This window comes from Mirounga leonina, unplaced genomic scaffold (assembly GCF_011800145.1).
Source record: "Mirounga leonina isolate KUSES-001 unplaced genomic scaffold, KU_Mleo_1.0 Mir_115, whole genome shotgun sequence".
Classification (NCBI taxonomy): Eukaryota; Metazoa; Chordata; class Mammalia; order Carnivora; family Phocidae; genus Mirounga; species Mirounga leonina.
In genome coordinates, this window is record NW_023270268.1 from 6901561 (window position 1) to 6922630 (window position 21070).

At 46.1% G+C, this 21070-nt stretch overlaps 1 protein-coding gene across 3 annotated transcripts in view; it reads left to right on the top strand.

Annotated features, from left to right (window-relative positions):
* The first annotated feature begins 13996 nt into the window (after window positions 1-13996).
* ACVR2B (activin A receptor type 2B) overlaps window positions 13997-21070 on the top strand; it is a 40328-nt gene continuing 33254 nt past the window's right edge. For 2 of the 3 annotated variants that reach the window (XM_034992213.1, XM_034992216.1), the window contains exon 1: window positions 18946-19218. In XM_034992213.1, the coding sequence (XP_034848104.1) occupies window positions 19134-19218 (85 nt within the window). In that variant the 5' untranslated portion in view covers window positions 18946-19133. Of the gene's footprint in view, window positions 14257-18945; window positions 19219-21070 lie in introns of those variants that run through there. The other variant, XM_034992221.1, reaches the window with a different exon arrangement.

Below are 21070 nucleotides of genomic sequence, written 5' to 3' on the forward strand. Positions count from 1 at the left end.
CCTGCTCCGCAGGAAGCCTGTTTCTCCCTCTCACACTCCCCCTGCTTGTGTTCCCTCTCTCGCTTTCTCTCTGTGTAAAGTAAATAAATAAAATCTTTAAAAAAAAAAAAAGAAAAAGCAACAGGGATATGTGAAAAGAGAAATGACCAAGCTTGGGAAACAATTTGAACAAAAAATTAAAACCATCATAGATATGAAGACAAAATCACAACATATTCAAATAAAAATAGAGATGACTACAATTACAGTAAAGCATATAGAAGTTGGGAATGACAAAAGCTAAGACAGCAAAAAATACAGAGGAAGAGCTGAAAAGGTCCAGAACGAAAATGATAAGTAAAGAAGAAGTAACACAGGCAAAATTGGAGCTCCCAGAAGCTACCAAAAAAGAAGACTGTGGAATTGCTTAATACTTAAAACTGCCCCAGGAGAGGGACACCTGGGTGGCTCAGTCAGTGAAGCGTCTGCCTTTGGCTCAGGTCATGATCCCAGAGTCCTGTATCAGGCTTCCTGCTCAGCAGGGAGCCTGCTTCTCCCTCTGCATGCGGCTCCCCCTCCTTGTGCTCTTGCTCTCTCTGACAAATAAATAAATAAAATCTTAAAAAAAAAAAATGCCCCAGGAGAAATTTCTGAAAAAGCAAAAAGAAAACCTAAATCTTTATCTTGAAAGGGCCCCTTTCTTACATAGCAAAATTGACCCAGAATGATCAACTGAGACATATCCTGGCAAACTATTAAATTTTGAAGGTGAGGAAAAGACTAGACCAAAAGAGCTAGTCTCTTACAAAGGAAAGGTCAGGTTGGCATCAGACTTCTCAAAAAGCAAGTAGTGGTGGAGCAACATTTTCAAGAAGTATAAAGAAAAAAAATAGGAACTGAGAATGTGTTTTGTATCAAGCTAAGCTGTCCTTTAAGTATCAAGGATACATGTAAGTTTTAATCATGTGCGAGCTCAGGAAATACTGTACTCATAACCCCTTCGGATCTTACTAAAAGACAAGCTTCAACCAACTAGGAGATGGTTGGGGAACTTCAGCAAAAGGACTGGCGGTGAGCATTGAGTATCTTTAATTTCAGATTTAAAACCAAAATGAAAGAGGAGATGGGGTGAAAGAATAGTATCAAATGATATTCTTTGACAAGGTAGAAGTAACAATGAAATAAATGAAAAAGAAGGGAGAGAGGAGGAGGACAGTACAAAGAGGTCTTTGTTGCAAAGGCAGTCTGTACAAGGCAAAGGGCATCATTTAAAGCTGACAAACCAAATAGTTGGGGCTTAAGTAAGGAAAAAAAGAGACAAAGAATTATATAAAGGTACAAAGATAATCACTAGAAGATAGAAATCTCCCTCAATGCCCAAAGAAACAATAATAAAAGCAATAAATCACATAGTGAAAAACATGCAGTGAATGTAGCATCATACACAGTAAATACATAATAAAAATAAGCATAGAGTCAAATTAATAAACTAAAAGGCTCAACTCATCTATTTAAAAAAGTTCAAAAATGAGCAAAGGGAAAAAAAAAAAAAGGCAAACCAAGAAATAGACTCTCTCTCTCTTTTTTTAAAAGTAGGCTCCATACCCAGCATGGAGCCCAATGCAGGGCTTGAACTCAGCCCTGAGATCAAGACCTGAGCTGAGATCAAAAGTCGAATGCTTAACTGACTGAGCCACCCAGGTGCCTCAAGAAATAGACTCTTTAACTATAGAGAACAAACTGGAGGTTATCAGAGGGGAGGTGGGTAAGAGGATGGGTGAAAAAAGGTGACGGGGATTAAGGAGTACACTTGTGATGAGCACAGGGTGATGTATGGAAGTGTTGAATCACTATATTGTACACCTGAAACTAATATTAGTTATGTATAAGTTAACATACGTATATGTATGTTAACTAACTGGAATTCAAATAAAAACTTAAAAAAAGTTCAGATTGGCTCACAAACCAGCATCTTATCTGTTATTTACAGGAGACATATCTAAAATGATCTGGGCACCTCAGTCGGTTGAGCGTCTGCCTTTGGCTCGGGTCATGATCCCAGGGTCCTGGGATCGAGTCCCTCATTGGGCTCCCTGCTCCACAGGGAGCCTGCTTCTCTCTCTGCCTCTGCCTCTCTCTCTCTCTCTCTCTCTGTCTCTCATGAATAAATAAATCTTTAAAAAAAAATAAAATAATTGACCCATAAAAGCTAAAAATTAGGTGGGCAAAAATATACAAGGCAAATACAAATCATAAAAAGCAAGATTACAATATTGATATATGACAAAGGTAGAATTCAGGAGACAACTAGATAAATCAAAGAAGGACACTATAATGCTAAAAGCCACAATTCACAATGAAGGTATACTAGTACAAATGTTAGAGCCTCAATTATTTCATTTTTCAACTTTAAATTATTTTCTTTGATTTCACCTATAAATTCCAACAGAATCTATATATCTTCTGAATATATATTGAACTTTGCATCTTATAATAAGGAATAATAATACATAATCGAGGATACACCTATTATTCTCACTCACAGAAATTGGCCATTTATTATATCACAAAGAAAACATATAATTTCCACAAAATAGAGATAATACAATCTTCTTTAATCACAATGCAATAAAATGAGAAATTAATAAAATATATATTTTTAAGTTTCACCTGGAGAAAGACTTTTATGAATTATTCTTGGGACAAAGGGGAAATATAAACCAAAATTTCAGAGCTTTTAAAAAAAGATTGATGATTAAATCTGTGAGAAATAATTAAAGCATTGATAGGTGAAATATAGCTTTAAAATACTATAACACGTGTCAACTATACTCAAAAATTTTAAAATACTGTAACATTGATGAAAGAATAAAACTTAAATAAAAATACAACTCAAAAGCAAAAAAAAAGGACAAAATGAACAAAAGAAGGGATGTAAGAAATAATGATAAAATCACACATTAGAAAAACAGGAAAAAATAAAATTAATGAAGAACATTTTTATTATTTGAAAACAATTGGGGCACCTGGCTGGCTCAGTCGGTTAAGTGTCCCACTGATTTTGGCTCAGGTCATGATCTCAGGTTGTGAGATAGAGCCCCACATCAGGCTCTGTGCTCAGCACTGAGTCTGCTTATCCCTCTCCCTCTGCCCCTCCTCCTGGTCGCACTCTCTCTCTCAAATAAATTTTAAAAATCTTAAAAAAGGAAAAAAGAAAAACAATGAAAAGAGACAAACCACTAGCTAACTTATGTAAAAGGGGGAGGAAGTAGAAATATTAAAAATAAAAATGATAGTGAAAAATTAAGATTAAAACAAAATAATTTTTAGTTTTAAGGACTATTTTGTACAACTCTGCAAATAATTTGGAAACCTAGATGAAATGGTAATGACCTAAGGTACTAAAGTGACTCCAGTAGGGGTGCCTGTGTGGCTCAGTCGTTAAGCGTCTGCCTTCGGCTCAGGTCATGATCCCAGGGTCCTGGGATTGAGCCCCACGTCAGGCTTCCTGCTCCGCGGGAAGCCTGCTTCTCCCTCTCCCACTCCCCCTGCTTGTGTTCCCTCTCTCGCTGTGTCTCTCTCCGTCAAGTAAATAAATAAAATCTTAAAAAAAATAAAATGACTCCAATAGAGAAAGTTTAAGCAGACTAATTTTCATTAAGGGAAGTAGAAAAGATTATCAAAGACCTATAATATGAAAAAGGCTCTAGTTCAGATGGTTTCACAAGAGGATGCTACCAAACCTTCATTGTTCAGTTAATCCCTTTGCTATATAATGTATTTCAGAACATTGGAAAAGAAGAAACACTTCCAGATTTTTTTTAAAAGATTTTATTTATTAATTTGACAGAGAGAGACACAGTGAGAGAGGAAACACAAGCAGGGGGAGTGGGAGAGGGAGGAGCAGGCTTCCTGCTGAGCAAGGAGCCCGATTGATCCCAGGACTCTGACATCATGACCTGAGCCAGAAGGCAGATGCTTAATGACTGAGCCATCCAGGCGTCCCGACACTTCCAGATTTTTATGAAGCAAATATAACATTGATTCCCAATACTAGGTTGCAAAAATAGCCCCAATTCTTCACTTATCCCTATATCCACATACTTGGCCATGAAGTTTTGTTGTGTCCTCCCTGTCTGACTCTGGGCTCAGCCATGCAAGTTTGGTCAATGGGATTTTCACAAACAAGATGCAAGCATTGGCTTGGCAAGTCCTTATGCAATTGAGATTTCTCTCATTTTGCTCTGTCTTTATTATGAAATGTTTGTGCCTAACCTTGCCTGGCCAAAGCCATCAAGGTAACTGACTATCCCAGACATGTGAGTGGGTCCGGATGAGACCAGAAGCACTGCCCAGCCAAGTCCAATCTACAGATTCATGAGCTAAATACATGTTTATTATTTTAAGGCATTGAGATGTAAAGTGATTTATTCACAGTAATAGATAACTGACATAGAAATTGGTGCAAATCAAAAAATGATTATATGTGACATTGGAGCTGGGCTGTGGGTGGGGCTTGGAAAAATGGTGAGAAAATTATTTTAGGAGGCTGAAAAATGCAAAGAAACTGAGCACCTGTGGTAACTTGGAAGACAGAAAATGTACCTCCTGAACATTTGGGCTTGAGAGAAGACATTTCTAGGCAGAATGTTGAAAATGTCAGCTGACTATTACTCAGAAAAGAACTAGCCAGATTTGAAGTAGAATTTAGATGGAATGTAAAGATGCTAGAACAATAACTTGCTCATCTCCATCCCTTTAAGCCAATAAAGATATCAGACTTATGATACAGCTTTAGGTAAAAACAAAATCAAGGGCTGAAAGACACTTGGCTAAGACCTCTGAAAGAATCAAGGCATTGTCTAACAGACTTTTCCAGTTGATTAAAAATGACTTCCAGGAAATATAAGATTCTTGTCCCACAGCAGCTTGATATCTAAAATATCAGTGATTAAGCCCAGAGAGCAAGTGATATCTCAAAATGATTGGATATGGCTTTTGGTGTAGAGAGTGGATTCAAATCAGACCCAAAAGATCCACAGAACTTTTTGGAGAGGTATACTAATAAAAGTGACATCAACCTAGATTAAAAGGGACTAAATGTAAAAAGACTCTGGGCCCCCAACTTTCTTTGGACAGGAAGCAGTTTGAGGAAGTTGTTCAGAAGGCATATTTTCCAATGCCCTCTTCAGAAGTGTTTAAGGAGGGCAATGCAAAGTGAGAGATGTAGAGGGTAAAGCCAAGAGCCACGGAGAACAATGGACTGGGATGCCACTTTCAGTGTGGCAGATAAGCTCTAAAATGACCTGCAGTGATCCCTGCCTCCCGGTATTCACACCCTTGTGTAACTCCCACCTCCTCAGTGTGAGCAGGACCTATAACTCGATTCTAATAAAAAATGACCAAGGTGATGGTATGTCACTTCTGTAATTATGTTACATATAAGTATAACTGCTATCTTCCTAGCAGACTCTAATGACTCTCCCTTGCTACCTTTGATGAAGTAAGCTGCCCTATGGAGAGACCCACATGGCAGGGAAGTGAGCAGCTTCTGTCTAATGACCATCAAATGATTGAGGCCCTCAGTCCAGCAATTCACAAGGAGCAATTCACATGACTTTGGAAGTGAATCCTTCCGTAGTCAAGCCTCAGATGAGACCCCAGCTCTGACCAACATCTTAATTATAGCCTAGTGAGAGGTTCTGAAGCAGAGGACTAGAGGACCCAGGTAAATCATACCCAGATTCTTGACCTACAGAAACTCGGATAATACATGGGTGTTGTGCTAACCCACTAAGTTTGTGGTTACTATTATGCAGCAATAGATAATTCATATACCCAAGGAACTAGTCACAAACCATTCCTCATCTCTAGAGCAGGGGAACCTGCTCATACATTCCCAGTGGGATTTTAGAATTGCTATGGGCAAGTGACTGCTATATGCTTTCATTCCTACACTTACCAAATGATATTGCTTTTGCAATGATCTTGTCCTTGTTTCCACCCACTTATGTGGGCTATTTGAGAAGCAAATAATTGGACTTTTTGGTTCATATGTCTTTGGATCAAGAGTAGGCACAACCAGGGGTGCCTGGGTGGCTCAGTCGGTTGAGTGTCCAACTCTTGATCTCAGCTCGGGTCTTGATCTCAGGGTCATGAGTTTAAGCCCTGCACCAGGCTCCACACTGGGTGTGAAGCCTGCTTAGGATTCTCTCTCTCCCTCTCCCACCAGCCCCCACTGTGAACATGCACATGCTCTCTCTCCCTCTCTTAAAAAAAAAAAAAAGAGTAGGCACAACCAGACTTTACTTAGATTGTGAAATCCTAAACCTGATTGAGATTTTGCAGGGCTTTGGGATGGGAATGTGCATATTTTACATGTGGGAATGCTGTGTATAACTGCGGCCATGAGGGAAAACTGAGATAGTTGCAGAAATGCAACTTTGCCACGCTCTTCCCTTCTGACTCAGGGTTGGTTGTGTGACTTGCTTTGGCCATATCAGTAAATGAGATGCAAGCTGAGGCTTGAAATAACTTGCATGAGTGAGTTTTTCTTGCAAAAACAGCATTACATGATAACATGAGAAGGTGACAGACACATGGAAAGAGCCTGGTTGTCCCAGGTGCTCCAGCCAACACCTGGTTGAACTGCAGATGTGTAGGCTAGCCCAGCCCATATCAGAATCACCTCAGTCACATGAGCAGTAAACCTTTTACTGTTGTAAGCCTCAGGCTTTCTGGCTGCTTGTTAGGCAGCATTATTTTAACAATAGATAACTGCTACAATACCTAACCTCATAAAGATTATATAAAATAAGGAACTACATATCAATCTCTTATTAATATCAATGAAATTATTACCAATTTTGTCAAATTGTCTATGATTTAGTGTAAATCATATTTATAAATGATAAGTTTATCAAGTATTATTGGATTAATATCAATAAGAAAATCCCAAATGAAAAGATCAGTAAACAGAAACCAATAGGGCATTGAAGATGATCTGTCATGATCAAGTGCAGCTTATTCCTGAGTGGTCCAGTATTAGGAAATCAATGAATACAGTTCCCCATTTTAATAGATCTAAGAAGACAAGCAATTTGATTATGGCTATTGAAAAGTCTTTTGACAAAATTTAATACTCATTTCTTTTTTTTTTTTTTTTAAGATTTTATTTATTTGTCAGAGAGAGAGAGAGCACAAGCAGGGGGAGTGGAAGGCAGAGGGAGAAGCAGGCTCCCTGCTAAGCAAGGAGCCTGATGCAGGACTCGATCCCAGGACCCTGGGATCATGACCTGAGTTGAAGGCAGACGCTTAAGCCACTGAGTCACTCAGGTGTCCCTTAACACTCATTTCTGATTAGAAAGAAAAAAAAAAAAAAACCTGGTAAAAGCCAGCATCTACTTAATGAGGAATCACTAGAGTCATTCCTCCTAGAATCAGGAATAAGTCAAGGAAGTCCACCACCGTCACTACTATTTATAGTGTATTAAAGGTAGCAGCCAGTGTAATTAGACCAGAGAAAACCAAGGCATAAGAATAGGAAAGGAAGAGACAAAACTTAAGAGAATCAATGCTAAAAATAATGCAAATAAGAAAAGTCAGTAAAGTAGCAGAACATAAAGTTTTAATAAAAAAAGCAGTGTTTACATATGTAATCAATAAAAATTATATGTTGTGAAGGACAAGAGCCCATTTACAGCAGCAGAAAAAAAGTTAAAGTACTTAAAATAGAGGTATAAAAATAGATAAAATAGGTGTAAAAATAGATGAGCAAGGGATGCCTGGGTGGCTCTGTCGGTTAAGCGCCTGTCTTCAGCTCAGGTTATGATGCCAGGGTCCTGAGATTGAGGCCCACATCGAGCTCCCTGCTCAGCAGGGAGTCTGCTTCTCCCTCTGCTTGTGCTCTCTCTCTCTCCCTTTCTGACAAATAAAAAATAAAATCTTTAAAAAAAAGAAAAAAGAAAATTGTCAGCAACAAACAACAACAAACTATGGACAGAAAAAATAAATACTTTTTAAGCATTTTTTAAAATGCTCAACCTCCTCCATAGTATCATTTCTTATCTACAAAATTGACAAACATCCAAAAGTTTGATAAAATGCTCTGTTACCAAGGCTGTGAAGCTGGTATGAGTGCAATTAACAAAACTAAATATGAATGTGATCTAACAGTTTCACTAAGAATCTGCGTGAAAGTATTAATAAAGCAAAATATTTGGAAAAAAGAAAATATTGATTAACATAGGACCAGTTGAATGGATTATGGTACAGAAGAAAAAAGAATAAGGAAGATCTGTATGTACTGATTCCACAAACATGGGGCATTTTTATTTACTTCTTTCCTTCTATTTATTTCTTTAATTCCCCTCAGCTAAGTTTTCTAATTTTTTTTTTTTTGAGAGAGAGAAAATGAGAGGTGGCAGAGGGAGAGGGTGAGAGAGAGAATCTTAAGGAGGATCCATGCCCCATGCAGAGCCCAACATGGGGCTCAGTCTCAGCACCCTGAGATCATGACCTGAGCTGAAATCAAGAGTTAGATGCTTAACTGACTCACCCAGGCATCCCTAAGTTTTCTAATTTTTAGTGTACATGTCTTACATGTATTTTGTTAAATTCATCGTTATTTAAGTGCTTTTCAAATTGTGCTAAAAATATACATAGAACTTACTACTTTTATGTATATAATTCAAGGCCATTAAATACATTCACAATGTTGTGCCACCATCACCACTGTCCATCTCCAGAACTTTTTTTATCATCCCAAACTGAAACTCTTTAGCATTAAACTACAACTCCCATTCCCTTTCCCCCAGCTCCTGATAGCCACTATTTTACTTTCTGCTTCTGTAAATTTACCTATTTTAGGTACCTCATATAAGTGGAAACATACAACAATCCACAAGTGGAATCAGACAACAACAATCATGTGTCTTGTTTGTTTCACTTAGCAAAGTGTTTTCAAGGTTCATTCATGTAGCGAGGCTGAATAATTTTATGTGTACTCCACATTTCATTTATCCATTCATTGGTTGCTCGATGTTTGAGTTGTTTCTGTCTTTTGGATATTGCAAATAATGCTGCTGTGAATATTGATGTACAAATTTCTGTTTAAGTCCCTGCTTTCATTTCTTTTGGGCATGTACTTGCAAGTGGAATTGTTGGATTATATGGTAATTCTGTGTTTTTTATTTTTTTTAAAGATTTTATTTATTTGAGAGAGAGTGAGAGCACAAGCAGGGGGAGTGGGAGAGGGAGAAGCAGACTTCCCGCTGAGCAGGGAGCCCGATGCAGGACTCGATCCCAGGACCCTGGGATCACGACCTGAGCTGAAGGCAGACGCTTAAGACGTTGAGCCACCCAGGCGGCCCATGTGTTTAATGTTTGAAGAACTGCCATACTGTTTTTCCACAGCAGCTGCACTATTTTACATTCACACCAACAATGCACAAGGATTCCAATTTCTCTACATCCTTGTCAGCGCTTGTTGTTTTCTGTTTTTGTCTTGTTTTGGTTTTTTGTTTTGATAATAGCCATCTTAATGGGTGTGAAGTGGTATCTCATTGTTTTGATTTGTGTTTCCCCAATGACTAGTGATGTCAAGCACCTTTATGTGCTTATTGGCCATTCATATATACTTAATATTTTCTGAGGCTGTTGTAAGGATTTTTCATTTTTTAATTGTTTATTACTAGCTTATAGAAATGCTCTGTGGTATAACTGCTAGCATATAGAAATGGATTTTTGTTTGATCTTGTATTTTCTACCTTACTAAATTCACTTATAGTTCTGGTGCTATTTTGCACTAGTAGAATAGGTAGGATTTTCTACATATGTCATGTCATTTGTAAAAAAACAAAACAAAACTGTCTTACTTCTTCCATTCCAATATTTATTTCTTTTTCTTGCCTTGTTCCAATGGCTAGAACATCCAGTATAATGTTGAATAGAAGTGGGAAGAGCAATCATCCTTGCCTTATTCCTGATCTTAAGAGATGATTTTCTTTTTTTTTTATGATAAACTGCATGTTTGTTGCAGGATGTGGGGTGTGTATGTGTGTGTGTGTGTGTTTATCCTCCTTGGGGTTTACTAAGCTTTTTGGATCTGTGGGATTCTAGTTTTCATGAAATTGGAAAAAAGTTTAGCCATTATTTCTTCAAATATTTTTGCTGTATTCTCTGGGATTTCAGTTAGACATGTTAGACAATTTGATATTGTTCCACAGGGCATAGAGTTTCTGTTAATTTTTTTTCCAGTCTTTTTTTCTCCCCCATACTTAATTTGGCTAGTTCCTATTGCTATGTCTTCAAATTCATAGATCTTATTTTTCTGTAGTGTCTAATATGCTGCCAATTTCATCCAGTTAATCTTTTTTAAAAAAAGATAGTATATTTCTTTTATTTCTGGAAGTCCATTTTTGAAATATTTTCATTCTCTCTTCATTATGTTCATATTTCCCTTAAATCTTTCAGTATATTTATAACAGGCTTTAAAAAAAATCCTTGACTGATAATTCCATCATCTCTCTTTTCTTTTTCTATTGGCTGATTTTTCTCCTGCTAATGGGTCACATTTTCCTGTTTTTTTCTCATGTCTAGTAAATTGTTATTAGATGTTAGGCATTGTTCATGTTTTATTGCAGAGTGTCAGAATTTGTTGAATTCCTTTTAAAAGTGTTAAACTTTTGTCTGGTTAATACTTAAGTTACTTATGTATCAGCTGGATCAGTTCAAGGCTTGATATTGTGGGCTCACAGGGGGAGCCTTTGTTTCTGGCTAGTTTACCTCCACTACTATATGGAATGACCCTTTGGGTTTCCACTCTGAGGGTCCTGGGTGTTTAATCAGGACTTTCCACTCTGGATGGCTAGAACTATAAAAACTTACCTTTCCTGTGTGAGTTCTTGGTGCTATTCAGCTTATAGTTCCTCTTTCTTTCTTTCACCCTATGGAGTTTCATTGTATGTATGTACAATTCAGAATTCAGGAAAAGACCCAAGGAGACTCCTCTGCAGATGCCCAGCTTTCTTTATGTAATTTCCTCTTCTCTGGTACTCTGCCAGAGTAAAATTTGCTCTTAAATTTGCTGTAGCCTTCTCCATCTTCAGTCTCACTTTCTGTTCTCAACTCTGCAAGGTTGCCAGGCTCTGCTTGGGATATGCTTCCTGCGTTGTGGACTGGAATTTGTCTCCAGGCAGAAAGCAGGGGCAATCATAAGGCTCCCTTCATTTTTTTTTTTTTTTCTCTCAGGGATTACAGCTTGTGTAATGTCCAAAAATAGTTGCCTCCTATAGCTTGTCCATTTTTCTTGTTATGGTAGAAGGGCAAATGTGATTCTGGTTCCTGTGTGATGGCTGGAAGAAAAAACCTTATCTAGCTCAATTTTGATTCCACCTCTAGCAGTTTCTCCTCAGTGTAGGAATCTGATCTAAAACAGAGGCCTGGCTAATCAGTTTTTTTTTTTTTTAAAGATCTTATTTATTTGTCAGAGAGAGAGAGAGACAGAGCATAAGCAGGGGGAGTGACAGGCAGAGGAGAAGCAGGCTCCCCACTGAACAAGGAACCTGATGCGGGACTCGATCCTAGGATCTCTGGGACCATGACCTGAGCTGAAGACAGATGCTTAACTGACTGAACCACCATAGGGTATCCCTGGCTAATCACTTTTAAAAGTTCACAGGGACAAACTGTTCCAACTCTTTCTATTCTTAGAAGAGTCTCCTTGCATTCACTTGTGGTCGGATTGGGGAAGCCCCTCCCAGTTTCACCTACTGTTCTTAAGTTATTAAGCCATGCTTTCCAATGAATCTCTCTTAGCTGTTTAGGGATTCTGTTGTTCTCATGAACCTTATCTACCTTGTTGTGTTCTTCAGGTTCCCCTTGCATAGATGCTGATCCATGTAAATTTTATTGCCATTGGTAGTTTGTAGTTTGTCTCCATTTGCTCGTATTTTTGGTGTTTTGGGCGAAACCTTGTCACCTAGTTTTCTTGTAAATGTACATGGATTTTCTGTTTTTTGTTTTTGTTGTCATGTAGTTGATCTGTGAGGATTTTGGGAGAATTCAAAAACTGTGCAGCTACCAACCGAGCTACCACTTTCCTGGAATCTGGTAGAAGTTTTAAAAGCCTGAATATAATTACTTTCCCTCTTTCACTGCACCCTGAGCCCTTATTGTGATACCTCTCCTGGCGTGGAGTAGAAGAGAGGAACCAGCCAATCTAATTGTTGGCACAGTGGGTTATAGTTGATACCTACCAGTAGGGAGAAGGCATCAATTTATCTTTCCTAGAAAAGCCACTTATTCTGAATATGGAGTTGCTTCCCCTGCCATCATGTGTCTGTCGATATAGCCTCCTGTAGGATTACCAAATACCTGATACATAACCAGGGTATCCCATACCACACTGCTTCTTGCTCAGAACACAGTAGCATTCAATCCTGTGTTAAAAGGCCCATACAGGGATTGTGGCAAGGAGGTGCTGTCGCTTTCCACAGGATTTTCCGGACCTGGAAGGGACCTTTAGAGCTTTCAATCTTTCTGGACTCCAAAGATGCCACACTTTGGAGTCACTACCCAGATGCTCCTGATGCTTTTGAAACTAGGGTGGTGGGCCCTCATTTCGACATCAATCAAGGCAATTTTGTTCTGTATGGTGGACTTTTACATAATATTTTGTTTGTATAAGGTTTCTGCTTTTTGAAAAATGCAAAGCAGAGGAATCTAACCTCTTCACTTTCTGTGTAAGGAAACAGGCTTAGAGAAGTGAAATAACTCAGATTTCCAGGCACCACCTCCTTCCTGATTGTCCTTGCCCTGCTCCTGCCTTGCTCCAAGAAAGGTTGTGGCAAGTCAGGAGAAGCCAGAGGACAATTTCTGTATCCAAGGGTCCTGCATCTCATCCCTGAGTTGTGATGGGCTTTCCATCTTTAGCTGGGAGCCCTATCGTGACCTTCCTAAATTCTGGTTGTGTGATAAGGAGAGTGGAATCTGAGATGAAGAACAAGGGGCCCAAGGAGGAACGTGGCAGGTGAAGAGGACAGCAGGACCATTCGCCAGACAAGATCTTCAACTGGGTGGACTGGAGGCAACTGAGAACAGTTTTGAAGGTGCAGACTGAAGCAGTGGTGGGGGTGGGGGTGGGAGTGCTGAGGACTAGAGTAAGGTTGGGGAAGCCAGTTGCCTTTGGTCCTTTTCCACCTCCTGCTCCTCTGCGGGGAGGGGCTCGGCGCCCTCTCTCAGACAGCTGGGTCCAACTACAGGATGCCCATCTGTGCCTTTGAGTGTGTGTTAGGGTTGCAGACGTGGAGGACTACCTGTCATTTCAGAGAAGATAACCTGTTCTGCCGATTAGTTCGGCACGAAAGACACGACTCTCCCACGGTTCACACTGACCCACATTTCAAAGGTGGGGAAACGGAGGCGCGGGGCGGGGAGGGAATCCAGGCAAGTCCAGTGGCTGTCCACCCACTCCCGCATCGCAGGGCAGCGTGCGTTCGGGAGGGTGGGCTCTAGCGCGGAGCAAGAGTCCGAGGTGCGGCGGCCACGGGGTCCCGGGCCCACCGCCGCCACCTCTGTCAGCGCGCCCTGCCTCGCCCTCCAATCCCGCGGTGGTACGCGACCTCCCAGAGGGCGGAGGGCGCGCGCTGGGGGCGGAGCCTCCTTGTTGTTGTTTCTCCGGGGCACCGCCCCTAAGGGGGGCGCGGACCACGCGGCCGGAGGGCCCGCCTCCCCTCCCCCTCCCCGCCCAGCTCGCCCGCCTCTTTGTATCCAACATCCGGGTTTCCCCGCTGGCTCGGCTCCGCGGCCGCGGCTCAGGAGCCATTTTGGACTCGGTTCAGCTCCCCTCCCCCCACCCCTCCCCCCCGTTCATGGCCCCTCCGGACTCGGCCCCTGCGCCCGGGGCCCGGGCCCAGCCCCGCCGCGCTATGCCTGAGTCGGGCGCGCCCCGGCCCGCGCCCCGCCGCCGCCCCCCGGCCCCCGCGTCGTCCCGGAGCCCGGGCCGCAGCCTGCGCCGCCCGCAGCGGCCCTGAGCCCGGCCCCGCCGCCCGGCCCTTGGAGCCTGCACGCTGCCCGGGGACTAAGGCGCAGGAAGCGCGCGGGGGAAGAGACCGAAGGAAGAAGCGGGAAGAAAAGCGCAGCCGCCGCTGGGCCCTGCGCGCCCCGGGAGCGCCGCGCGGCCCTGCTCGCGGGCTCCGGGTGTCCGCGGGGCGGCGCCGCGGAACATGACGGCGCCCTGGGCGGCCCTCGCCCTCCTCTGGGGATCGCTGTGCGCGGGTAAGGACTGGGCGCGGCGTGGGGGGCGCGGGGAGGGCGCGCGGGGCCGGTCTAGGGCGCCGCGCGGTGTTTACCAACAAAGGGCGGGCCCGTGGCCTCCTCGCCGCGCCACCTGCACCCAGCTTGCACCTCCCGGGGCGGGGACTGGGGGCGCGCTGGGCGCCGCGCTCGCCGATCTTGGGGGGACGATCTTGTTTTTGCAGCGGCCTGGAGACCCCATGATCGGGGCCGGGATCCAGAGCCTCAGGGTCGGGGTTCAGGCTACTCGGGCGCGTGGAACCTAGGGAGAGTGAGAGGAAAACCAAAGCGTGGGGAAGGTGGCCAGATCTAACCCGGGGGTGGCGGGATCGTAGGTGCAGGAGGCGCTGGGGGCAGGACTACGCGACCCTCAGAGCCATTAGGTGTAGCGAAGGGAAGGGGCCTGCTTCACACAGCCAGGAGTCTCCTGCACCCCATCCCACCGGCGTCTGCGTTGTGTTCCCCTCAAGGCGGGCCGTTGGCGCCAGCTCCCACCTACGTTTGCTTTCCCTGCGGCTGCCCCAGGACGCGAGGTGCGGTCACCCTACGGGACCGCTTTGTTCGGGGCCCCTGAGAAGGGAGGTGGGGTGCAAAGAAAAATTAACAGGTCCGTTTCTGCCTCTGAGAAGCACGTGGCGGGGGTGGGTGACCGGCAGGGCTAGCGTTCAGCTCGCGTGCCTGTGGTTGAGGGTGTGTGGGTGCGGGTGTATACACGCGGAGTTCCGCTGGGAAAGCGCTTTTCCCCAAGGCCCAAGCAGTGATTTTCCTCTTCTAGCGGTGTTGGGGCGCGCCCAACTCGGGTTGCGCGCAGGGATGGGCCCCGCATTCCGGTTCGGATGGCTCCAGGTAGCCCTGGGAAGCGTGGGGAGCCGCGCATTGAAGCTCCAGGGAGAAGCCCAGGGAGGTCGGGGCGGTTGGTGCGCGGAAGCCGGGGCGCTGGGTCCTGTGCGTCTTTGTTCCCAGCCCCCATTACACATGCAGCGCGGGTCCCCTGCCGCCCGCGGTGGCGGCAGCAGCGCGGAGTCTGGGAAACCCGTGAAGGGCGGGGCCTGGCGTGCAGGGGCGGGGCAGGGATCCCCGCGCTCCTGCGGGGGTGGCGATGGGGGATCTCCATCCTCTCCCACCCCCACTCTCGGCCTCCTTTTAACGTAGCGTGGCTTAGTTGTCTACACCCAAAGCAAGTGAGTTGTCTGTGTGGAGTTTGGAGTTGCGTAGCCTGAGCGCAGGGAGGAGAGGATGAAGACCCTCTGTTGGTACTTGGGCACAGTGTAGCAGGGGGCGTCACGGCTCTTTTGGAGCCATTTCCCGTGTGGTAGAAGCAAAGTGGTGGTGTTGAGCTCGTTGCTCCCTCTGCCTTTTAAGTGCTGCTTTGAGATGCTTCTGAAGGAAAGGAAGGCATTGCGCTCCGGAGGATAGGGCCGCGCAAGCGGACTTAATAGGCTCTCAGTAGCCCACCTGGCTGTCTAGGTTCCTCTGGAAGGTCCTGTGCTCTTCCAAGCCCCAGCCTGCACAGGGGACCTCCTTCTATGACAGGGCACCTCAGACTTGGAACCCTCATCCTAATTTGTCTCAGTCTCGTCTCACCAGTCTCATCTCCTTCCCTGATGAGGCAGGACAGGGTGGGATGGGGCCCCTGGAAGGACTGTATCTCCCTCTTTCCCTCCGCTCCCCCCGCAGCCCGGCTCGGGCAGTGCTGAGTAGTGTGCTCTGCAAAGTGGGGCAGACTGGAATCCAAGGACCTATGTTCCTGCCCTGACAGGAAGATGGGGTCGCTGGGTGTTTCTTGTGGTCACACCAGCCAGTTCTCTGGTGGCCACTGCCCTGACCTGTGAGGAGCTCTGGGAAGAGCTGCCCCAAGCCCAAGGAGGGGGAGAGCTGGCCCTCCTGTTCCTTTGATTTCATGGATGCCCTTCCGTCAAGCTCTTGGCTTGCTGTTTCTGCAGCACACAGGAGGAGGATCCAGAACAGCACTGTCCAACAGAAATAGAGCACCAACCATGTATATAACATAAAATTTCGTAGTAGTCGTGTTAATAAAAGGAGAAAGAAACAGGTGTCTTCGTTGGCTTGGGCTGCTGTATGTAAAGACCACAGGCTGGGTGACTTCAATAACAGAATTTGTTTCTCACAGCTCTAGTGTCTGGAAGTCCGAGATCAGTGTGCCAGCATGGTAGGGTTGTGGTAAGGGCCCTCTTTCTGGCTGGCAGATGGCTGCCTTCTCATGCATCCTCGAGTGGCCTTTCTTTCGTGTTTGGAGGGCGGGGTAGAGAGAGATCATCCTTCCTCTTCTACTAGCCCCAAATTGAGGGCCCCACCCTCATGAACCAGTCTAACCCTGATTACCTCTCAAAGGCTCCAGCTCCAAATACCATCATATTGGGGGTTAGGATGTCAACATACGGATTTTGAGGGGACACATATAAACATTCAGTCTATACCTCTGAAACTAATAACATACTGTATGTTAATTAATTGAATTTAAATAAAAAAACATTTCGTCTATAACACAGTGAAATTAACTTTAATGGTATGTTTATTTAACCTAATATATACCAAGTAATAATTTCACCATGTAATCAGTATTAAAACAGTTAACGAGACATTTTACATTCTTTTTTTTTGTACTATCATCAAAATCTAGTGTTTATTTTATACTTAGAGAACATGTCAACTTAGACTTTCCCCATTTCAAGTGCTCAGTAGTCATATTTAGCTAGTGGTTACCATATTGGTTGGTGCAGGTCTAGAAGAAAGGGGGGAATTTATGGTATAATAATGGCACATGGTGCTTGTTACAGGATCACTGTTCATTTAGTTCTTCAAGTTTTTTGTGTTCTGTGCCTGGCTCAGTATCCTTGAGAAATAAGTTATTTGGTTCTTGCCTTGCAACGGACACCCTGGACGCACTTGTGTATCTCTTTAGAACTTCTGACATTTGTCTCTGTATTTGGGGTTCAGGTTAGGGCCTGTGGGGGTGGAGTGGAGACTTTCTGAGTGGAATGTCAGGAGCCACTGGTGGAGAAGGACCTGACTCTTGTCAGCTTTGACTGCCCAAGTTGTCCTCATGGGCTGGATGCTCTGATCCACAGATGTTGTCTGTTTCCCCGGGGGAGAAATGTGTATGAGTGATGAGTGAAGTGAGCCTCAGGCTTGTTGTAGTGGTGGCTGTCAAGGGCTGTTGGTACCATTCCCCAGGGAAAGGCATCCTTTGCTCCCTATCCTTGTACCTGCTGGGTACTCCTCGCTGGAGGGCTGGGCTGCCCTTTTTGGGAGGAGTGGACACCCTTATCTCTTAGAGGCTCTTCTGAGGTAAATGATACCAGAAACTCACCCAGCCTTCCAGGCTCTACAGCTGTGTGAATAAGCAAATCCTGGGATGCCACAGTCTCCCACAGCTTGGGTGGGCCTCTGGTGTACTACTCTGCAGGGTCTGTCTGGGCATCGAGAATCGCCAAATAGCACCTGGACCTCTCCTGGCGCTTCAACTAAGGAATTTTCAGGGAGCCCAGTGAAGGGTGCCCATTCTATACCATGGACCTTTGTATCGTGAGCCCCTCTGAGAATCTGTTGAAAGCTGTGGACTCTTCCCCCAGGAGAATACAAATAGAGAGAAAGCATGTGCATGTGAGAGCCAGCACATGCATTGTACATGCACACTTTCTGTTTTGCCCTGATACCAGCAGCCTATAGCCCCCTGGATTGCACTCCGTGAAGTCCTGGCTGCGCTACACATAGCCACTGTACCAGTCCTGAGGGGCAGCTTGTTGCCCTTGGGGGGGGGGGTGCACTGGGCTTGTTCCCACATTGCTTCTAACCACCGGACAGGACTTCTTTACTTCTGCCTTTTGTGATCCCTGTGTAGTGTTTACATTCCAGCCCTGCTCTCCTCCTTTTTCTCCTCCTCCAGGCAGCCCTCCCTTGAGTGCCTATGCATTCAGCCCCTTCCTGGGAGCTCACGGTAGTGCAATTGGGGACCAAGGGATATCAAGTTTAGAGTTAAGATTCACTTGTAGATACTGGCCTGTTACTGTGGATGGAGATTTGGGGGCTGTGAGGAGGGGCTGGTGTGGGAATACTTTTGAGAATGACACTGGATGCACAGCTCTCAGGCAGGGTCCTGGCTGGGTAGACCTCATTCTAGGACAGGGTTTCTCAGTCTTGACACTGTGGACAGTCTGGACCCCATGATTCTTTGTTGTGTGTGTGTTTGGAGGGTGTGGCGGCGAGACCTGTCTTGTGCATTGTAAGATGTAAGATGTTTAGCACCATCCCCGGCCGCTGTTCACTAATTGCTAGTAGTCCTTTTAATTTTGACAACAAAAGTGGCCTGGGTAGAGGGGTTGCAAATCACCTCAGGTTGAGAACCTCCGATCTAGAGGTGCTTTAAAGAGACAGTTGTGGGAGGTGGGGTTATGGCTAATGCCCACAGCACCCCGCCTTCCGGGATTCAGGGTGGGAGGTTGGAGTCTCCTCAAAGCCTGGGAGATCCCTGCTTGCTCAACCTGCTCGGCCTTGAGAGTTTGATTGGAAATGAGCGGTTCAGGCGTCCCTCGGCCAGCCAGCGAGGAGAAATCTGGCGTCCTTGAGTTTTCCCAGAAGTGGTTCGGGTTTCAGGGAGGTGGCGGCCGTGGGTGGCCGGGCAGCCTGCCTACCCGCACCCGCCCACCCGCCTCTGCCCGCCGCCTTGAGCTTTGCACGGGGACCTCGCCCTCCCACTCGCGCAGAATGTCAGGCAGTGCGTGTTGCCGGGGCCGCCGCGCCGCCTGGAACCCCGGGGCCGCCGGCCGGGGAGCCGCCCGAGCTGCGGCTGGGAGCTGAGGCTGGCCGGAGCAGCGCCGGGGCTGCAGCAGGACGCGGGCATGCCCCTGCCCTCGAGCAGGCCGGCCGCCTGGCGCCCCGCCGAGCCCGGGGACGCCAGCGCAGGGGGGCAGCCTCTCCCCCGAGGTACGGGCGCAGGCCTCCACCTTGGCCTCTGGGGGGCGGCGGGCAGGGCCCGGGAGGTGGGGTGGGCAGCACGGGCGCCAGCACTGGGGTTGGTCTCTCTGGGCGCGTGTGCCGGGCTTGGCAGGTGGGCAGCCGCGCGTCTGTACTCCACTCCAGGCTTTGCTAGGGAGGGCTTTCTGGGGGCTCCTCTCCGATCTCGAGCTCAGCAAGGCACAGCTTGCCGCCCTGGGACCCGATTGCAGACTGGGCTCTTAACGGTGGGAGGACGCAGTCCTGAACGCTTGCGTTTCCAAGTTCTCCACACCATTGGTGTGTCCAGTGTTTATTTTAAAGGGCTTCTTACTGGGGTTGAGACTTCTGGTTCCATCTTGTTGCCTTCTCGGAATTCTTTATCTACTTTCCTTCCCACCCAGTCACCAATTCTTTGTAGACACCCACCCTCTTGGGGCTTCCTGTTTTCGGTCTTTCTCCACCAGACTCAGGCCCAGCCCAGCCCAGAGGTGCCTGTTTCCTCAGGACTTGGTGGCGCTGCTCCTGGATGCCCGAGTTGGGGGTGGGGATGGGAATGGGGGAGAGGAGATGCTGCTGCCTTCTGAGTCTCTAAGTTTCTCAGTGAGGTCTATGTCCGAGGTGCTGGAAACTGATGATAGGGGCTGGGGGTGAGCTGTGCCTCTTCCTGGCCTAGGATCAGTCATGGCTTCTGGCCCTTGAACAGCCCCAGGCTTCGCCCTGGTTATTCCATTCTTGCTGGACACATATGTGCCTTTTTTTCAGACTCGGACTGGCAGCCCTAGCTGGGTGTTTTCATTCATGGACGTGTGGTTATTGGGAGCAGGTGTTGGAAAGGAAGCCTGCCCCACTGGGCAGATGTGTGGCCCTTCTCCCAGGGGACCTTCTCTAGGGGCCTGGCCTGCCACACAATGGGACTTCTCTCCTCTAGTCAGCTTCTCGGCCGGAGCAGAGGTGTTTTGTGAGGTGAGCTCATGTTCTTGTTTGCAAATGTTTCTCTGCTGACTATTTCAGTTCCACTCTGACAACCAAGGAGGCTAAAATTAGTTCTGGGGAAGGAAAAGGAAGGCTGGTTGGAAACCCAAGCCCTTGGCTGGAGGATGGAGAAGGCTGCTTCCCGGAGTTTGTGGTCAAGCATTTCGGAAGATGTGACCAGACCAGCTGTTGTCTGTCCATCCGAGGAGAGGGTGGGGCCCCTGCTTGCCTCCTCAACCTGAACCAATGGAAATGGGAGGCTGACTTGGAAGCTGACTCTCTTGAGTGTTGATGTCAGGATGTTTTTTTCTTCTGGCTTGTGTAGTGGTGCATAGTGTTTTCAGGTATGAGGACAATGCCTTTTAATGTCTAATATCATTGACAACCCTCTTTCTACCTCCTGCCCTCCCCCATTGATTCAGAAAGAATGCGTGAGTTCTCAGAGCCCTGGGCTGACAGCCATGGGTTGAGAAACCCATGTACTTTTATGTACTTTATGGGAATTTCCTTGTCCCCCAAGTTTTGATGTTCCCTTCAGGTGCTCACTAGCCAGGCAGACCAGGGCCTGCTTTAGAACTGGCTTGGGTGGGAAGTGGGTTAGAGAGGAGCCCTGTGGCTCATGCCTCATAAGGAGATCTAGCCTCTCTGCCTGAGAACCTGGGGATCAGGGTTCATCTACTCTGGGGCTTAGAAATAGAGGGGCAGAAAAGTTATAGAGGTGAATTCTGCTTTCCCTCCCACCAGGCTGGCCCCTCCTCTGAACCCCCCACCTCAGAGTGAGTCCTGCAGGGCCACTCAGGGAAAGGAGAACTAGGACAATGCAATTCTGTCCTGAAAAACCACTCCCAAACCTCCCTTTACCCCGGGG